Source organism: Mugil cephalus, chromosome 10 (genome assembly GCF_022458985.1).
Source record: "Mugil cephalus isolate CIBA_MC_2020 chromosome 10, CIBA_Mcephalus_1.1, whole genome shotgun sequence".
In the NCBI taxonomy this organism is placed as follows: Eukaryota; Metazoa; Chordata; class Actinopteri; order Mugiliformes; family Mugilidae; genus Mugil; species Mugil cephalus.
In genome coordinates this window covers 9,255,302-9,271,383 of record NC_061779.1, presented here as the reverse complement: position 1 = coordinate 9,271,383, position 16,082 = coordinate 9,255,302, and the positions used below count along the sequence as shown (strand labels likewise).

The window sequence follows — 16,082 nt, the reverse complement described above, 5'->3', positions numbered from 1 at the left end:
ATTGTTTCCCAGTTGAGTTCTTCAACAGCAGAGAGTCTCCAGAACAACTTTCCACTACAAAACATCATTAGCAAGGATGCATTATGTACAGTAAATGTTATGGGAGCCCAACGATACAAACAATGTCCAACTTCCAACATCGTCAGTGAAGTGAACAACTTCTCTTTGAGTTCTGGTATCTACATTATTTTGGAATTATTTTCAAAAGGACCACCAGTGCACTGATCAGGAGAAGAGAATTTAGTTTAATGACTTGTGGAAGCGATACTCTGATATAGTATTTCATAAAAGAGATGGCAATTTTGGTACAGGTCTTCACGCCTCGTGATCATCAGTGGCAGTGGCCGCACTGGCTCCACTAACGGTTAGCAAAGTGGATGTGGTACTTTAGGGTGTTTGGATCAAATCCCCTCTTTTACAGGAGCCTTATCAGTTCCCATTAGAGAGACTCCAGACCAGATTTTCCCCACTAATTTGACACTAATAAAAGTGTCAGTGGGAAATTTCGTCTTGGTTTCAGGCCAATGTGGAGCTCCTAAACCAGCATTACTATTTAACTAATCTAACTACCAGACATATGGCACCATACAGTTTTTTGAAGACACAAATTTACTCTTATGTAGTTGTTTTTTCCTACTTTACTTTAAATCCAATTAACTCTCCACTGCAAACAACTAAATAACAACTAAAGTCCTATCTTATCTCAACCAATCAGAGCCATTCGGTTCTAAATTACTTCAGCTCCATGACGCTCAGATATTTGACTACTGTTGGCGGGGAAATTTCATTAGCTTCCAGGCTAACGTTGAGCAACTAAACTAGCCATCACACAAAATAATGATACCCTTTTTATAATAAATGAATCCATGGCTGAAGTGCCCTTAATTAAAGCACCTAACATCCAGAAATGTACTCATACTGTTATTATGTGGTATATTTATAATTGTCCATAGTGTATATTCAGCTTCCACCACTTGCACAGTCTTTTTTTTTCTTTTTCTAATAAATCATTTCATGTCTGAAGAGCCCTTGATCAAAGCAAGCGACTGCTTTAGATCCGCCTGCATGGCTGCCTAGTGCTCAGGTTGTGCTCGCCAATCTTTCTGTCTTCCTGTCATTTTAATTTATCTATGATAATATAAATGAAGGATAAATTTAGTTGCCTCTATCCTGCAAAACAAACAAGAATAAAGCACAGGGGAGGTTTTTATTGAAGGTTTTCCAGCAACATAAAATCAAAGACTCTGTTGCATCGACTGATTTGATTATGATGTGTGTGTGTTTTTTTTTTCTACTCTCACTAATCAAATGTGCACAAAACCAATCTATTTAGTCTTATCATCCCTGGGGATAAAAACACTTTCACATTCCCTGTTTCTCCTCCATGTCTCCAGCTGAAGAACAGTCTGAGAGAAGACCTGTGTCTGGACCAGGGACCCGACACAGACAACGTCCCCATCATGTACCTCTGTCATGGTATGACGCCTCAGGTCAGTGGGTTTTCATTCTGCCACTTTAAACCGGCAAAACGCCAATGAACGCAGATCACACATGCAGATATGAGGAGAGTTCGGCCGCAGCAGATAATTGGACCGATTCGCAGCCTTTTGTTGTTTCAAATGAGGGATTTAGAAAAAAGCAGGCAGTTGTGTTAAATTGAATCCTAGCAGCAGAAATGTGTGAGATCAGCCTCTGTGTTCTCTTTAAAACTGAAAGGCTAGTGTAGTCTGCGTGTTGTCTTGTTTATAAACACTTATTCAGAGAAGTATTATTGACATTACGGGCAAAATTGTTAAAACTGTATGAGTTTATTTTTGCAGAAAACACCATGATGACATTATTTAAATCGTGTAAAGCTGAACTGTTGAAGTTTGCGTCCATTGATGAGTTTATTTGAACTTTGATCAAAACGATTTGATTGGCCTGGCAGATCTCTGCAGGAGCATAATCACCTCCTAAAAGACTGGCTCCAGATGCCAATGTCTTTCTTTGACATTTGTACCTTGATCTCAAATACGCTTTACAAATGAATGAAGTTTGAGGTTAACCAAGCCTTACGCTAGCCTTATGCTAGCTAGTTATCTAGACTTAAGGCTTAGAAAAATAGCAGCTACCATTATATATACTCAGTTATTATGGCTAGCATGCTAATGTTGTAATGACATGACTAACTAACAGTAAGACTAGCTTAATTTTCACTATTTTCTGAGTAATTTCAAACTTTTAACAGGAGACTCGGGAGAAAGTAAACACAGCTCCATGACTGATGAGGTGATTGGGCTACAAAGAATTTTCCAGGCTTATCTAAGATATTTAAAGTAAGTAGACGCTGGGATATTTAAGGGAAGGCATTTTACATATTGACAGAAGTTGGCAATAACATTTATAGGCCTGTTAATGGTGGAAAATAAGCTGTTTATTTCAACATCCAACGTTAGTGGATGGGAAATAAAACGCATAAATAAATAAATTACATAAATAAATACATAAATATATATTTTTTTCCCAAGGGTGGTTTCCATCATTTTTGGATACGTTTCGTTTTATTTAGTTATTTGACGCTATAGAAACAGGATGTGACATAATGGCAACCACTAGTTGCCATGCCAACCGCTGTGTAAAGTGGTGCTGTGCGACAGAGAGAGAGAGACAATAAAAAATATGTGCTGTGTATAATCCAACAAAGAGTTTAGGTTTAAGAGTGAGTCTGGAGGAAGTCTGGTCGTCGATGTCGTGGCTCCATTCTCTCTGGCTCCAAACTCAGAAGATGGTGCCCTCCGTATCCCCAGGAATACAGCGTCAGTTTGGCCAGTACAGGGAAGTGGCGACGCGTAGTCCATATTTATATACGGCCTATGCTCCAGACCATCAAATAATGATATAGCTTTGTATAAAATTAATGAGAGATTATTGATCTTGGTAAGAACTCAGGTGTATTAATGACAGCTGCATTCCATTAAATGGATAATCTACTTTTGTTTCTTTTCTTTACGGCTTCCTGGGACTGAGCCATTATTAATAAATCTGGGCTTCCCCAATACTCTGACAAGTCAAGATGTCTGCCATGACAAAGGTCTGTTAGTTAGATGAATTTCAGAGCCGTGGGTGCATCAGTAATGCTGAGCTGGGCTGTGGAGGCCTGTATTTCCATAATGAGTGGGTCGGCTAATTAGACCATTGATCTAGAATGAAATGTTAGCAAAGTGGCTTATACATCACCGGGCTATAATAAGCCTGATCTGTCTTGTGCTGCGTCTGAATTGTCATGGGGAAACTTTTTTTTAATCCTTTTGCAGCTAAAATATCTGCAAAGTTATGCTGGAGTCACTGAGGCCAATCAACATCTCTATCAGCTCACTGCAGATCCTATGCCATTTAATTCAGAGAGGCAATAAAAGTTGCCCCCTTTAATGGAGACTGAAGGAAAACAATTTATAAACCGGGTGAGTGCGACCGCGTATATTTTTTTTCCACTTTTCAGCTCTTTGAAATGCTCTGCAGCTCCACAAAAAATTAAAAATTCATATTTAACTGCCAGACTTATATAAAAGAGGCTCATATAATCTGAGCGAGACTCTTGAAGAGCTCGCCGAGGACGCTCCCAGCCTCGTCTCCATTGTCAGTAAAGTTAATAGCTTTGACCGGCGCCTTAACATCGGAGACATCCCAACTTTCTTTCTGGGTCATGCTCAGTAAATATGGCGTCAGCCACTGAAACAGCTGTGTTTGCACTCCTGTCTTCTCTGCCTCCCATATAGTCTCTGTCTCCCGGAGACAGCACAATCAGCAGGTGCCGATAAAGAAATTGAGTTGTTGGTGCATTTTTATCTCCTCTCACTGTCTTTATTTATATATTTATTTGTTTAAACGCAAGTAATAGAAGCGAGCAAGGCTCCCGCCGGCGCTCCTCAGCTTATTCTCTTCACAATGAAAAGCTTAATTCTGTGGGTGCCAGTCTAATGCCAGCTAGTTTTTGCTTAAATTGTGTCTGGCAGCTTAATACTTGATGGGAAGTTGCCACAATAATAATAATAGAAATTTGGCAAACAGAGGATAGGACAGGTGAATGTTTTCAGCCTCTGGCAGAGAAACGATTCAACTCAATTTTATTTATATAGTGTCAATATGAATTTAAGATGCTTGAAATAATTAGAAACAGATTAGAACAAACCTTGACCAGAACCTTAAGCTTGAAGAAGATGATATACGCACACCGATCAGGTGTAACATTATGACCTCCTTCCTGATATTGTGTAGGTCTCCTTTGTGGCTCCAAAGTGGAGGACAGGTCAACACAACACTGTTCTTCATGTTTCGTTCCTCCTGGATGCTCCTCACCTGATGATCCTTTAAAAAATTATTTTTACGTTATCTTCATGGAGAGACAGGACTTATGACCTATGCTGCAGCCAGCCACTACTGAGATGCTGTCATGGCATCCACTTTTGCATCCTGCTGGGGATGGCTGCTGCCATTAAGGAGTGTCATTGCTATGGGGTTGGGCTGCTGCGTCTGGTCTAGGTGAATGATGCAAGGTCCAAAAGCTTCCCAGCAGAACATCACATTGTCACAAGGTGGTCAATGTTATTTACTTCTCCTGTCAGTGGTTTTAATGTTGTGGCTGATCAGTGCAAGTTCCTCAAATCTATATATTTTGAAATCGTAGGGATACAGAGCCCCTCTGATTTTACGTTCCGATCCTATGAAGCTTAGGTGGAGTGAAATAAAACCTCTGAATTACTTTTTTTTTTATTCATTTGGCCTCATTCGATGTTGATGCTGTAAAATCCAAGCAGCTGTTTTGAAGAAATTTTAACACATAATCAGCCTCAAAGCTGCGCCTGTTGCTTCTTCCAGTCTGTATTTTTTCTTATTTACGGTTGTTGAAGTCAATGAAAAGACCATCGCTCTCTCAGGCTCCAGCAATTCCAGCGTGTTCATCCAAAAGAAAATGACTCGAGCCATAATTTACCCACTGCACTGTAGCATGTCCTCCGATAACGGGGGATATTTAGGGGCTTTGCTGGGATGAGTCGAGATAGCGGCAGAATATCATTGAACAGAACGGAATAAGCGGGCGTAACTAATGACTTTAGAGAATCCACATGTTTGGGCTTTTTGGGGCGGAGGTTCATACATACGTTACGCTGCACATAAAATGAAGTGGAACTTATCATCTATGCTGTACCTGCTGTGATAGTCAGAGAGGGATTAGAGAGTGTTGCCGTATAATGGATGAAGCCCTAATCTTTCCCGTTAATGGATATTTTCATACACGTTCAGTGGTAAGCCACCGCTCCTTGCATTAGCCTAATGAAATTTCAGGCCTCTGTGACTCACCCTGCTCATACTAACAGTGAAACAAAAACACATTCTCTCGGATGCGTGTGCATTAAAATCTCGAGCTGTTTGGTTCATGTCCGGAAGGTGTCGTGTTTGAAAGACGTCAGCGAATCACAGCCTGAGGATGGAAGCAGCAGGAAGCTCGTCATAGCCGACATCAAAGACCCCAACAGTCCTCGGGTCTTCTATCAGGACTTTAACGCGTCTCATTCCTTATTCTTTATTCATGTGGAGTATGGTTTGTAATGTTATTCCCCCGCCGGGCCCGTCTTATTCCCCATTCAGAGCCTTTTATTCTGATTCATCCAATCTTTCAGATTACCTCTGAGTCCTCTTGGTTCTGAACAGAATCACTCTGTTTCGGTGTGCGCGCGTCTGAATGGATGGACGGATGTGGCCTTGAATACCTGATGAACTGTCGGGCATCGACGGAGCATAACATTCCTCAACTTCCCTTTCAGCCATTTGACACGGAGTGGAAGGGAGGGAAGCCGAGACGGTTGTTCAGAAGAGGGCAAGAGACTGAGTGAGAGCAGCTGGAATCCACCTGCTCGGGGAGAAAAGCACTTCTCCAGACGTGCCGATAAATGACCCCAGCTATCGACCCCGTCACGTCAGCTGGAAAAAAAACTGAAAGTCTTGGTGGTCACAGCTAATAATAACAGTATATTTATAGATAGGTAGTTAGTCGATATTTCTGCAGATACTACGAGTACACTGTGTATTTAATAACAAGATTAAGCATCATGAAACAAATCCAAAGTGTTCCTGCAATTTGAGTTTTCTTCCAGATGCTGAAATAGTCTAGAAGAAGCTTTCCTGCATTTTTTTTTTGTTTGTTTGTTTTGTTGTTATTATTTGGCCCAGTGGCAGTGCACACATCCTTGACTCTTTATAAATGAGTCTGCATCCCATCTGATCAATTTCAAAAATGAATGCAGCCGTCAAATCGGGGGCTAATTTTAGGCCAGCGCAGGAGGCACGGGGTGACGATATTTACTCAACCGAGTAGCGAGAAATTGCAGTGGAAATTAAGCAGGTAATAGAAATCTGATCTGTGCTTCAATATTGGTGTAGCCTTGCAAAGAAGATTGGTTTGTGGCCGGATCAATAAAGTCTGAAAATTAGACCTCTGAGGCTGTTTACCGGGGAGGCATTTGTGTGTGTGTGGGTGTGTATTTCTGTCTTTGTGAAGACTTTCTGTGCAAAGTGCTGTTCTTCGTGATCCTATTTTAGGAAGTGACTTCATTGTTGTTGTGCCATTTCATTATACTCTGACACCAAGAATTCTCACGAGTATAGAAATATAAGTGTGTGTACTGGGGTGCCTGTGCTTCTGCACATTACCTGGATATTGAGCTTGTAAGTTCAGGAAGAAATGAACAAGCTGGAAACGGAAATCTTGTAGCAGAATTTGATGTTTGCAACTGGCTGAGGGGAAAAAAACAGGGGTTGATAAGGAGCTAGACAAGTTTAATCAAAGATTAAACTTTGAAACTCGGCCGTTTCACTCACGGAGGAGACAAATCTCTCCTCCAGCAGTGAGATTTCATCCCATAAAGAGACTTTAAAAGACACCAATTTTTGTCTGAAAGTCGGGGGTGAATTAATGATTTAAGTTGGAGCCATTTCACCAGGGAATCGGTTTGATGCAAAGAAAACCCAAAGTAATTACCCAAGTTTTGACAAACTCAGGGAAAACCAATTACTGGACTTTATGAAACTTTTAAACATTGCCAAAATTGATGTGTCATAACATGTTTGTCAGTATCAGCGCAAAAGAAAAGTGCTCTCATCCTCCCAGTGGGTTTCAACTTTTCTTTTTCCATATCCAAAAATGCTAAAGAAGGGCAAACGGCCTTGTGGAGTCGTGCCATATACACTACATTGCCAAAAGTATTCGCTGACCTGCCTTTACACGCATATGAACTTAAGTGACATCCCATTCTTAATGGGTCAGACACTGATGTTGGATGAGAAGACCTGTCTCACAGTCTTCATCTAATTCAGCCCAAAGGTGTTCAGGTTGAGGTCAGGCCAGTCAAGTTCTTCCACACCAAACTCCCTCATCCATGTCTGTATGGACTTTGTTTTGTGCACTGGTGCGCAGTCATCTTGATACGGGAAGGGGATCATCCCCAAACTGTTCCCACAAAGTTGGGAGCATGGAAATCTCTTGGTATGCTCATGCATTCCAAGAGAGTTCCTTTCACTAGAACTAAGGGGGTCAAGCCCAGCTCCCAAAAAACAACCTCACACCATAATCCCCACTCCACCAAACTTCACACTTGGCACAATGCAGTCAGACAAGTATCGTTCTCCTGGCAACCACCAAACCCAGACTGGTCCATCAGATCCCCAGATGGAGAAGTGTGATTCGTCTCCACGGCTCTAGAGTCCAGTGGCGGGGGCTTTACACCTCTGCACCCGATGCTTTGCTTTGGTTTGGATGCAGCTGCTCGGTCCTGGAAACCCATTCCATGAAGTTCTCTACACACTGTTGTTGAGCTTATCTGAAGGCCACAGGAAGTTTGGAGGTCTGTGGTGGTTGACTCTGCAGAAAGTAGGCAACCTCTGTGCATTATGTGCCTCAGCAGCGTGAGCATGTTTCTACTTTGTTATAAAAACACCCGACAGAATATTTAGTCGCGAGGACATTTCACAACTGAACAGGTGACACGCTATCACAGCACCACCCTGGAGCTCCTCAGGGTGACACATTCTGTCACAAATGTTTGTAGAAGCAGTCTGCACACCTAGGTGTTTGATTTTATACACCTGTGGCGGTGGAAGTGATCGGAACGCCTGAATTCAGTTACTTAGATGCTTCTGTCAATATAGTGTATGCAGCATGACCTGGATGCCTGAGAACCTTCACAGACATCGTTCTTTATACAGTGTCCCTATATGTGCTGAGGGTTTCTAGCAACTTCGACTTTACTTTTTTAAATGCAAAGGGTGTCAGCTGCAGGAGAATATTTAGCGAAGCCTGCCGGTTAAATTTTCGGGTCATTAAAAGCCAATAAAGACGAGATACCGTAATGGCTGTCGTTGCACTGAAGTAATCCATTTTCAAAATGACTGTGTCTGTAAGCCCATTAAAACTGGGACCAATCTGATCAGTGCATGATACTGTAATGAGCTCTCCCTCTAGAATTAGAAACAATGTTTTTTTTTTTTTTTTAGCTGTTTTCGTGCCTATTTTCTATAAATAACATCTTCTCTCCAGCCTCAAACTCCCCTCCTCTTCCTCTTTCTGCTCCACTCGTCTAGATAAAGCCTCTTCATTATGTTCTGAGACAACTTTGCAGATGTTGTGTGTTAGTGTGTATTGTCTCCTCTCCACCGCAGCAGATGGCTGAGGGAAACACCGGTGATTAGCCTGTCTAACTGCATTGCTGACTAGCTCTCAGGAATAAGCTCATCGGAAGCCTCAGACAGAGCCAAGTCACTTTCACGGCGAGAAAAGCAGGGGTGGGGGTCTCGGTGTAATTAAGAGTCAAATGTATCTTAACTACTGAAGGGATGGACAGAAAAGCACGTTCACAGAGTTTTATAGTGATTTTCTTATTATTAATGTTATGTTGGGGGAAATGTGACTATAAATTATAGCCTCTTTCAAATAAGCTCCTTCGACTTATATAGCGATCATTTAGGGCGCAAGAGGTCTCTTCTGCTGTAAAATAGAAAATGATGTACAGAACTTATTCCATATTCCTCTAGTGCCGCATTCTTGACCTTCCTAGTTCCAGCAGTACAAAGCAGCTTTGACACCACGGGGTCACATGTTCGTAACCCACTGCGCTTCATTAAATCGTGGCCGTGCATCTAAAACGTATTCCTCATGGCCGTCAAACAAAAGCAACTTTTTGAGTTTTTTTGAAAGATTGATCATTCATAATAGTGGTTGTGGTGGTTTCAGGCCAAACACTGCTTGTGCAAAAAATAAAAAAGATAAATAGCCAAAATTTAACCGAAAAAATGCCCTGCAGTTCTCTGACACACATTCACGTGGGCGTACGTGAGCAGCTCGCTTGTCAATATGTAGTTCTGAGGATGTGATGAACACCTCTAGGGGTCCTTGAACTTTGCATTAAAGCTGCAGCCTCCTCTCAGCACGTTTTCACGATTCATAAAGGTTCTGTGCATCCACGCCGAACAGCTTTTGTCTGTGTATTCAATATGCAAACTTCAAATTCACGAGATGAGATTTGAGATGAGCGTTTTCTTTTCCCAATTTTTTATTTTTTTTCTCATCAGATTAAAATGTCATCTGCTGAAGGTAGACATTAAACACCAGAAAATCTGCCTCTCTCTCATGCAGGCTTTTCTTCCATCCACGCCTGTTAATATGTGCATCTGTCAGGAGAGATTGGTATCTGCCGAACACAGCGCTGCGTTAATCCTTCTATTAACGCTCTTAAGTAGCCGTGACAGGAGAGGAGATAGCATTAAGCCCCACTGTTGGAGGCTGAGCGTCACTCAATTGACAGATGCTGGTTAATCACTATTATTAGGGCACGTGCACAGAGAAAAACAAATTCTCCCTTTTTGAGCATTTCCACTCACACGCATGATGCACTCCCACATCGGTCCGCGCTGTCGCCTTCTGTCTTTGGGGAGTTTTTTTAAACAGCAGCTTAAAAGCTCTTGTTGTTATTGCGTTGTGATAATGGCTCCCATCTAGAAATGTCCCGTTCCTGCAAGACGGTCATCATTCTCGTCAATTACCTCCTCTGAGCTTTCACACACACACACACGCGCACTGGGAGCACTCCGACCGAGTTCGTGTTTGTTCTTAAGCGGCGCCGCTCCTGCGCCTCCTCTTCCGTTGCTCCTTGATCTCAACTTCTTCTGCTTGTTTGGATTTCGTGTCGACCTTGATCCTCCTCATTTCCTTTCCTCGTGTCAGGCTGCCTGTGATTCTTCGCCTCATCCACTTCTGTTCTGTCAGAAAAGGAAATGCGCATCTCACTTCATGGTTGGAAATTTCAAACCGCTTTAAGGTGCGAGTGTCTGATTTACCTCACCGAGATGTTTTGCACGCTTAAAAACTGGGCCAGCATTTGCAGGCTTTCATTACCACGTCCTTGTAGTTCGTTTTTTTTTTCTTTCTTTCTTTCTTCCTAGTTCAGGTATGCAAAGTCTCCTCAGCTAATATTTAGTCAGGATCTGTTTTTTTTCCCCCCCTGACCTCTATTCTCCCTCCTTCATCTTTTGCCACTGAATATTTCTTCCTCGGTTTCTTCTTTCCTCTTTGTTTTTCTTCTTAATTGGATCAGCTACAGGTGGTCTGTTTATTTCTCTATCGCATTAAAAATGGAAATGCTTTTTAAAAACCTGGAAAAAAAATGTTCCAGGTGAGATAAAAGCAGTATATTTAGCATTCAAAAATTAGCTTACTTGCGGTACTCCCTGCCGCTAATTGCTAATTACAAAACCCTCTGTGAATATAGGCAATAGCAAAGCTGCTTTATGATCAACTGAAGCGGTATCCCCTGTCTCATTTTTTATTCTGCACACTTTGAACAGAGGAAAAAGTCTTTTTGATCAGATGGAAGATGTTTATGGCCAAGATAGTCGGCGTAAATTGTGTGTAAATGATGAACATGCTAAAAAAAAAGGATACTTCACGGGTCTATTCTAGGTATATTTACATTATACTGCTCATAGCTTTAGGCTTGCAATCAAGTGAAGATTACTATGTTTAGTAAGTCAGAAAATAATTCAGCATTCAAGTGGACTGCCTGTTTGTGCAGAGAGCAGCAACATTCTTCTTTTTGGGCTGCAAGGTTGCAGAGACAGATATGTTGAAATTTAATTTTGTGGTTTTTGGTTCCTTTCTCTGACTGACCCCAGAGAAACTAGAAAATCGTCCTTCTATGAAATTGAATTAATAAGGGATGAAATGTCGAATAGAATGCACAACACTTCAACCGACAACAGAAATCTGTAGTGGACACATAAAGCACAGAATTTGGACTACTGAAGGCTGGAAAAAGTAGCCTGGTCCGAATCTGAATCTCCGTTGCCGATTGTTGGTCGGAATCTGCTGCAGAGATCCACTCAGCCTTGAGTCAACCAGCCAGAATGATCCTGGTGTAATTGTATATGGGTTGTTTCCTTGACAAACCTTAATGCTAGTCACTCATGGTTTGAATGCTACAGTCTGTCTGAGTACTGTTGCGATGACAGGCGAACCACCTGTGACGTCGGTCATTAGAAGATAATCATAGGCTGTCTAAAACAAAATTACTCACTCAGTTATGTTATTAGGCTAACAATTTGCTTCATTTTTTTTAGCTGCAAAGGACTGGGTGCAACAGGCGATAGGAAGCATAACTGTGACAATTATGTGACACAATCTTGTCAGAATTGAGCAAAATCTCTAAGAAAAGATTCTAATGTCTTAACACATCCATGACTCCAAAACCTAAATCTGTTTAAAGTAGTATTACTATAATGGACCTGATAAAAGAACAATAATACTTTCAAGGTCCTTAGTTTAGTAAATCGTATGCATTTCTTGAAGATCACGCCATCATTTAACACGCTAGTAAAGTCCTTTCTCCTGACTGCCTGCCTCTTGTTTCCCAGCAGAACGTGTACTTCACCAGTTCCCAGCAGCTTCACCTGGGAGTGCTGAGTCCGACCATCGACGACGACGACAACAAGTGTCTGGTGGACGTGAACAGCAGACCCAGGCTGCTGGAGTGTAGCTACGCAGCTACCAAGCACATGAAGCTCACCTGGACGTTCTCTCAGGTGAGCCACTTGAGCCAAACTCTAGCTCTAAGGCGTACACATGCAGAATTGGAGCCCGATGCAACAAGTTCCAGCTATGAACATGACGTTTTAACTAGTCACTGATCACGGGACAGTGACAACATGGATGCCCCTGGAAGACAGGTGAGGAGCCCAGTAGCTCCAGTTCACAGCTGCACTATCCCATCTAACAACAATCTGTGGGGCACTATTAAATGCTATTGATGGCGCTGAGTTGCAGCTTGTTTTTATACAGGCTATACATATCTGCAGCACATAGTATGCAGCACATCTGTCTGTTCTCAGCATATGTATTCAGGTCAAGAACATAGATTGAATTACTTTCTACTGTGTTTTTTATTAGGAAGGTCTTCAGAGACTAGTTGACTTTAAAAATCTGAAATCATGCAACTCCTGCTTCATAGACATGTGAGATAGCAGTTTCTCTAATCTTCACACGAGCAGCTCACATTAATTTTTTTTTTTTCAAATCAGCATTAAAAACAAGTTTTATTTACTCAAAAACCACCCAATTTTCCAGTAAACTGCTCATGTATGACTACACCGGTGTATTCATCACATATCGTAATCATTTTCTAATGGCCCATCTTTCCACCACAAACATTTTATAGGTGAGTAAATTGGTGTGACTTCCACTTTAATATGTAGCTCTAAAACCTTACATCTTCTATGTGCTGGACCAGAGCTCCATGATTTGTCTTGCTATTTTTCTCATAATTGAGTGGGTTTTGTGCCTCTTTTCCTCCACTTTGTTTCTAACTCTTCTAAGAGGCACCTCTCCTGGCTTCGTCAAAGCAGAGATCATTCTATTCTACCACTATTTTATGCGACAGCCGCTTTAAAAGCGCGTCTATTTCAGTCGGATAATGAGCTTTCACACATCCACCGGTTCTGACTTAACAACCCTCTCTTATTTTTAATCTTCACACTTTTAATGTTGTCTTCGAATGTGACAGATAAGTGGAGAGCGAAGGATAATTAGTATAAAGAAGGCGCTACAATATCCGTGCCCTAGGCGTCTCTAGACTGTGTGGGACATTTTTAAGCTTTTCCACATATGTCTGATGTACTGGGTTTTTCCCCATATGACAGAATGGTCCAAGTCCTGTCTCCTCAGAGAACAATACCACCCAGCCATCCTTCAACTGCAGTGCACAGTGGCAGGGGAATCATCGTCTCATTAGCATTGGCCAGATTCAGAAATTTCACTGCCTACTTATGTCAGAAGTCAGAGAGATTAAAACCATTAGATATGTCCCTGTGGGTTTTTAAGAAAAAGAACTCCATTTTCTTAAGAGAAAAGTTTAGTAGAGTTAAATAAGGTCTGGATTTTGACTGCTATACCGTGCTGTTGAAAAAGTAGCTTCCTTCGTTATATGTTCCCCGTGGTAGAAGAATAGTTGGGTAAACATCAGGTTTCCAGGAGGGACAGAAACATGGAGGTAGAAAAACAACCAGATGTTGAAAGAAGTCTTTGAAAAGATGAATCGGAATCCATGTGGACAACAACACTGGAAGCATCATGTAACACTGGGGATAAACACTTCACCCTCTTCCAAAGGCATTTGAAGAAAGGCAACTGGACTTGTAGAAAATATTCTACATTACCATGATTGGATGAGTGACAACCTTCACAGACCTTCTTCTTCTCCTATTATATTTCCTCTTTGAGCAGCAGAACCACTTTGTCAATAAAGATCTGTGGCGATTGTTGTTCCCAGGTGCGGGAACACATTCATCTGATCAGAGCCTTTAATGTAGCGTCCATGTGAACAGTTAAGTACGAATCTCTAATCAGAATGGTTGATCGTGTTGCACGTTTCATCCAGGTCTTCAGTTCTAAGACTGGTTGTTGGGTTGAGGTCTAAAAAGGAACATCCGTGGGTGTTGCCCATTAAAAACTCTAATGTTTAGGGTCCTTTAACAACTGGATACTCCCCTGTTATAATTGTGATATGTATCTGAATGAATTGTGCTGTAACGACTCATTAATGCCTCCAAGGTGTGAACGATGGGGCGAAACTTCTTGGGGAGAGATGTTAAGACTCTATTGTAATTTCATGACAGATTATTTCTTAGGCCATGTCCACACGTACGAAAACAATCTGGTTTTCCTTGGCATCATATTGAGTATTTCTCCCTAAATGTCTATCTATTGCGAAGCCACATCTGGTTGTAGAAAGACTGTAGTTCATATCTTCTACAGACCTCAGCCAAAAAAAGAAGAAGAAAAGGTGGAGCATGCACATCAACCTTGCACCCCATATACAGACATACAGTCCAGATTACAGTTGGTAATCATTTTTAGGTCATCAAAGTGGCGAAACAACAGTATATACTGGACCTATCCACCCAACAAGGGTCAATATCTGATGCAGCACTGTCACAAGTCTGTAGTCTACCATTGATGCTGTTGTTGTTGTTGTTATCAGTTGTCAGGGGTCTAGAGGGTCGGGGGTTGAGGGGCAAAGGGCGAGAGTGGGGCCGGGACATCATCGTGTTCACATCTGTTCCCATTAATGAAAAAAGGGATCCAAAGAGGCTCCGTATTTGTCTTTTTCACCCTGGGACCTCGATTCAAAAGGGTGTAGTTCCAGTCTCAGGAAGATCCGGATCCGTCACTGACAGCAGGCAGGACCATGCGAGGCTGACGTGGTTTCCCCCAAAATTCGGATTTGTGTAAGCGTGGCTTGTTCAGAGAAGGGTTTTCCAAAGTCCAGGTGTCTTTGTTTCAGCATGGTTTTTGGATAAACTATGACAACTGAGATCCTTCACAGACGTGTTCAGATTAAGTGATTTTTTATCTTTTTCATGTTTAATTGTTCTCTAACCACATGTAAATGGCCATAAACTCCAGATTCAAGGTGCAAATGGGTTTTGTTGCCTTTGTTTGTAGACACTAAGGGTGAAATGAGTGAACTGCTCAAACAGAGAGCAGTGACAGTAAGGACAAGGTACTTTTTTGGCTGTCCTTTAATTCATTTTTGCTTTGTAGTTTTCAAATAAATTTACAATGCAAATCTTAACATTTGGTCCCAAAAACTTTCACCCATGTTCACAGACTCTGTGCAAGTTTCTGACGGGCAACACCCACAGATGTTCATATATTTAAACCCCAGACTTTGATGGAACAACTTCAAAGAAACTCTATAAGTCCAGTTGCCTTTGCTCTAGCATCATTATTGCCTTATATTAGGACACCGATAACCAGACTACCCAATTATCCAAACACAAAATCAACCACATAGATTAAGCAAAAACAATAGCAGCAGAAATTATTACAAGGACCAAAGAGGTAAGGATGATGTTGTACAAGCACAAATGAAGGTTGAGCAATCGACTAACACACAGCTCTGTGGTTTTTGAAGTCAGATGTTTTCCTCCTGTTTACACGGATCTCACACGGGGTGGAGGCTCAGTTAAGGACGCTTCAAGAATAAAATCATACTGGTGGACCCCTGTCAGAATCTAAGCCCGGGAAGTTGAGATGAGAGAATAAATGATAACACAGAGGGGTTTGACAGTGATGGAAAGGACTGGGACCAATGTGGAGAAGCGGAGACAGAGGGAGGCAGCGTTTCATGTGAAGCGGCCAGTCAGTGTTTGTGAATTATTGATAGGTGGATCTTTTACAATATTGAACTGAGCCTGACCCTGAGGGAGCTGTCGTCAATACAGAGAAGGAAAGAGAGAGAGGGGAAGAAGGAAAGAGGAAACTTAGATAGAAAACACCAGCTAGTATTTTCTTACATACACCGGTCTGGTATAACATTATGACCACCTTCCTAATGTTGTGTAGGTCTCCCTTGTGCCTCCAAAACAGCTGTAACTCATCAGAGAATGGTCATGGACCTTCTGAGGGTGTCCTGCGGTGTTTGCTAACAGGATGTTGTTAGTGGGGAGTCTTCAAATTTCAAATGGAAAATATTACTTTCTGCTTGTGTAGTGATATG

General features: G+C 41.7%; 1 protein-coding gene across 2 annotated transcripts in view; it reads left to right on the top strand.

Moving 5' to 3' along the window:
- Positions 1-16,082, top strand: part of galnt18a (UDP-N-acetyl-alpha-D-galactosamine:polypeptide N-acetylgalactosaminyltransferase 18a) — a 139,201-nt gene that overhangs the window by 111,444 nt on the left and 11,675 nt on the right. Inside the window, exons 9-10 of one of the 2 annotated variants that reach the window (XM_047596632.1) lie at positions 1,395-1,490; positions 11,944-12,108. In XM_047596632.1, the coding sequence (XP_047452588.1) occupies positions 1,395-1,490; positions 11,944-12,108 (261 nt within the window). Of the gene's footprint in view, positions 1-1,394; positions 1,491-11,940; positions 12,109-16,082 lie in introns of both variants that reach the window. The other variant, XM_047596631.1, reaches the window with a different exon arrangement.